General features: G+C 48.4%; 1 protein-coding gene across 1 annotated transcript in view; it reads left to right on the top strand.

Annotated features, from left to right (window-relative positions):
- Positions 1-384: 384 nt before the first annotated feature.
- The window catches only part of TEOVI_000108100 (variant surface glycoprotein (VSG), putative), a gene marked incomplete at both ends in the record, with an annotated part of 2,025 nt that continues 678 nt past the window's right edge, over positions 385-1,731 (top strand). The window contains one exon of the mRNA XM_067224372.1: positions 385-1,731. Within this exon, the coding sequence (XP_067080473.1) occupies positions 385-1,731 (1,347 nt within the window).

The raw sequence follows: 1,731 nt of genomic DNA, 5'->3' as shown, positions 1-1,731 counted from the left end.
AAAATATTAAGTCCAAAAGCCGTTGTGTAACGAGGTGGATGGGAGCTATATTTTTTCACAGGATTATTGCCAGGGTAGTGCATGATATTTTATAGTTGAGGCATAAAGATGTTTTTGAATTTTGGAAAGGAATATAGCTCAAACTCTACAGATTTTCAGTTCGATACTGCTAAACTGCAAGTAGCGACTGCTTCACAACCTATAAAAGCAGCTTCCGCACATAAAAGACAATATACCTGGGAGTTTCCTTGTGCTCCTTTTTTTCTTTGTATCCTAACACTATACCACCGTCGCAATGTCCCTCAGCAGCATCAGGGCCCAAGTCCCAGCAGCCACGCAAAAAACGATATACAGGAACATAGACAGCCAGGTAGGCAACCGGGGATGCGACAATCCAGTATAGCTGTGAACGCCCTCTATGTTGCCTTGTTTATAACAACGGCAGAGCGCGGTTATTCAGCCGTTAGTGCTGGCGACAACGCCAACGAATTCAACTTGCTCTGCAAATTAGTGGCCCTAGCAGAAAGCACACCGCCGCACGCGACGGTAAAAGCAACTGACGACACCACAGCTGCAGAGATAATGCGCCTGAATATGACACTGTCGGACCCAGAGTGGCAGCAAATGTTTGTGAAAGATGCAGCCACAAAAACGATGCACAACAGCATACCACCAAATCTAAGCACCCACACCGAATGGCCGGAATACTGGAGCAGCTGGAGCAAGGCGGCGGAGGATGTGTTAAAGAATGAGAACATGAAGCAGATAGAAGCTATGAAGCTGTCGGCACTAACAGCAGAGCAGAGGACGCAAGCGACAACAGCCGTCCGCCAGATAGCAGAGGAAACGCTGCAAATTCAAAAGAGGAAAGACCAACTCAAAAACGTTCTAGCAACAGTCAAAAAACCACCGCAGGAAACACTCAAAACCGTAGTTTACGGCTCCAGCGACAAAACGGCATCAACAGTACTGCATACTGACGCGTATAAAAACGGCGGCACAGACTACAGCACCGCATGCAGCGGAACAGCATCGGCCATACAGGTGAAATCAATAGCGGGGATCATAGCATGCCTCTGCATGAAGGCAGACAGCAGCGACGAGCCACAGGCCTGTGGCACAACAGTAAAGATCAATACAAACACATGGACAGTAGCAAGCCCGCCGAACGCCGAGGTCGTGAAGGAACCACTAGGGTTCTGCAACAGAGCATCGCCACCGACATTAAATGCCAACTACATTAAGGCGATAATCGCTGACCTACAATCCGCAATTAAAATCAAAGGCAACGCAGGCATACTAGGCGCGTCAGAAACGGGCAACAGCTGCGGCGGCAAAACAACCGACGGCTTGTGTGTCAAAGTCAATGACTGGGCAGACAACGGCATAATTAAGCTGACAAAGCTAACTTGGTTGCAGCCACTGGAAACACTAGCGGAAGAATTAGAAGAACAGGAGCAGGCAGTGGCGGAAGCAGCGGCACTTGACAAGCGGCTAAAGAATATAAAGCAAAAAGCGCTTAAAGTTGGGGCCAACTCGTGGCATATAAAAGAGCCAGATACAGCAAAGCAAAAGGACGGCACGGGCCAAACCCAACACAACTCCGCTGGGCCCACAAGAGATCGAGCCAAAGCCGAAAAAGAATGCAATGCAGCAGGAGGTGACGAAGGTGCATGTGATAAGTTAAAGGAAAAGGACTGCGTTTTCAACAAAAATGCCAAAAAGTGTGAG

Source organism: Trypanosoma equiperdum, assembly GCF_001457755.1.
Source record: "Trypanosoma equiperdum strain OVI genome assembly, contig: ctg_281, whole genome shotgun sequence".
In the NCBI taxonomy this organism is placed as follows: domain Eukaryota; phylum Euglenozoa; class Kinetoplastea; order Trypanosomatida; family Trypanosomatidae; genus Trypanosoma; species Trypanosoma equiperdum.
This window is presented reverse-complemented; position numbering and strand designations above follow the sequence as displayed.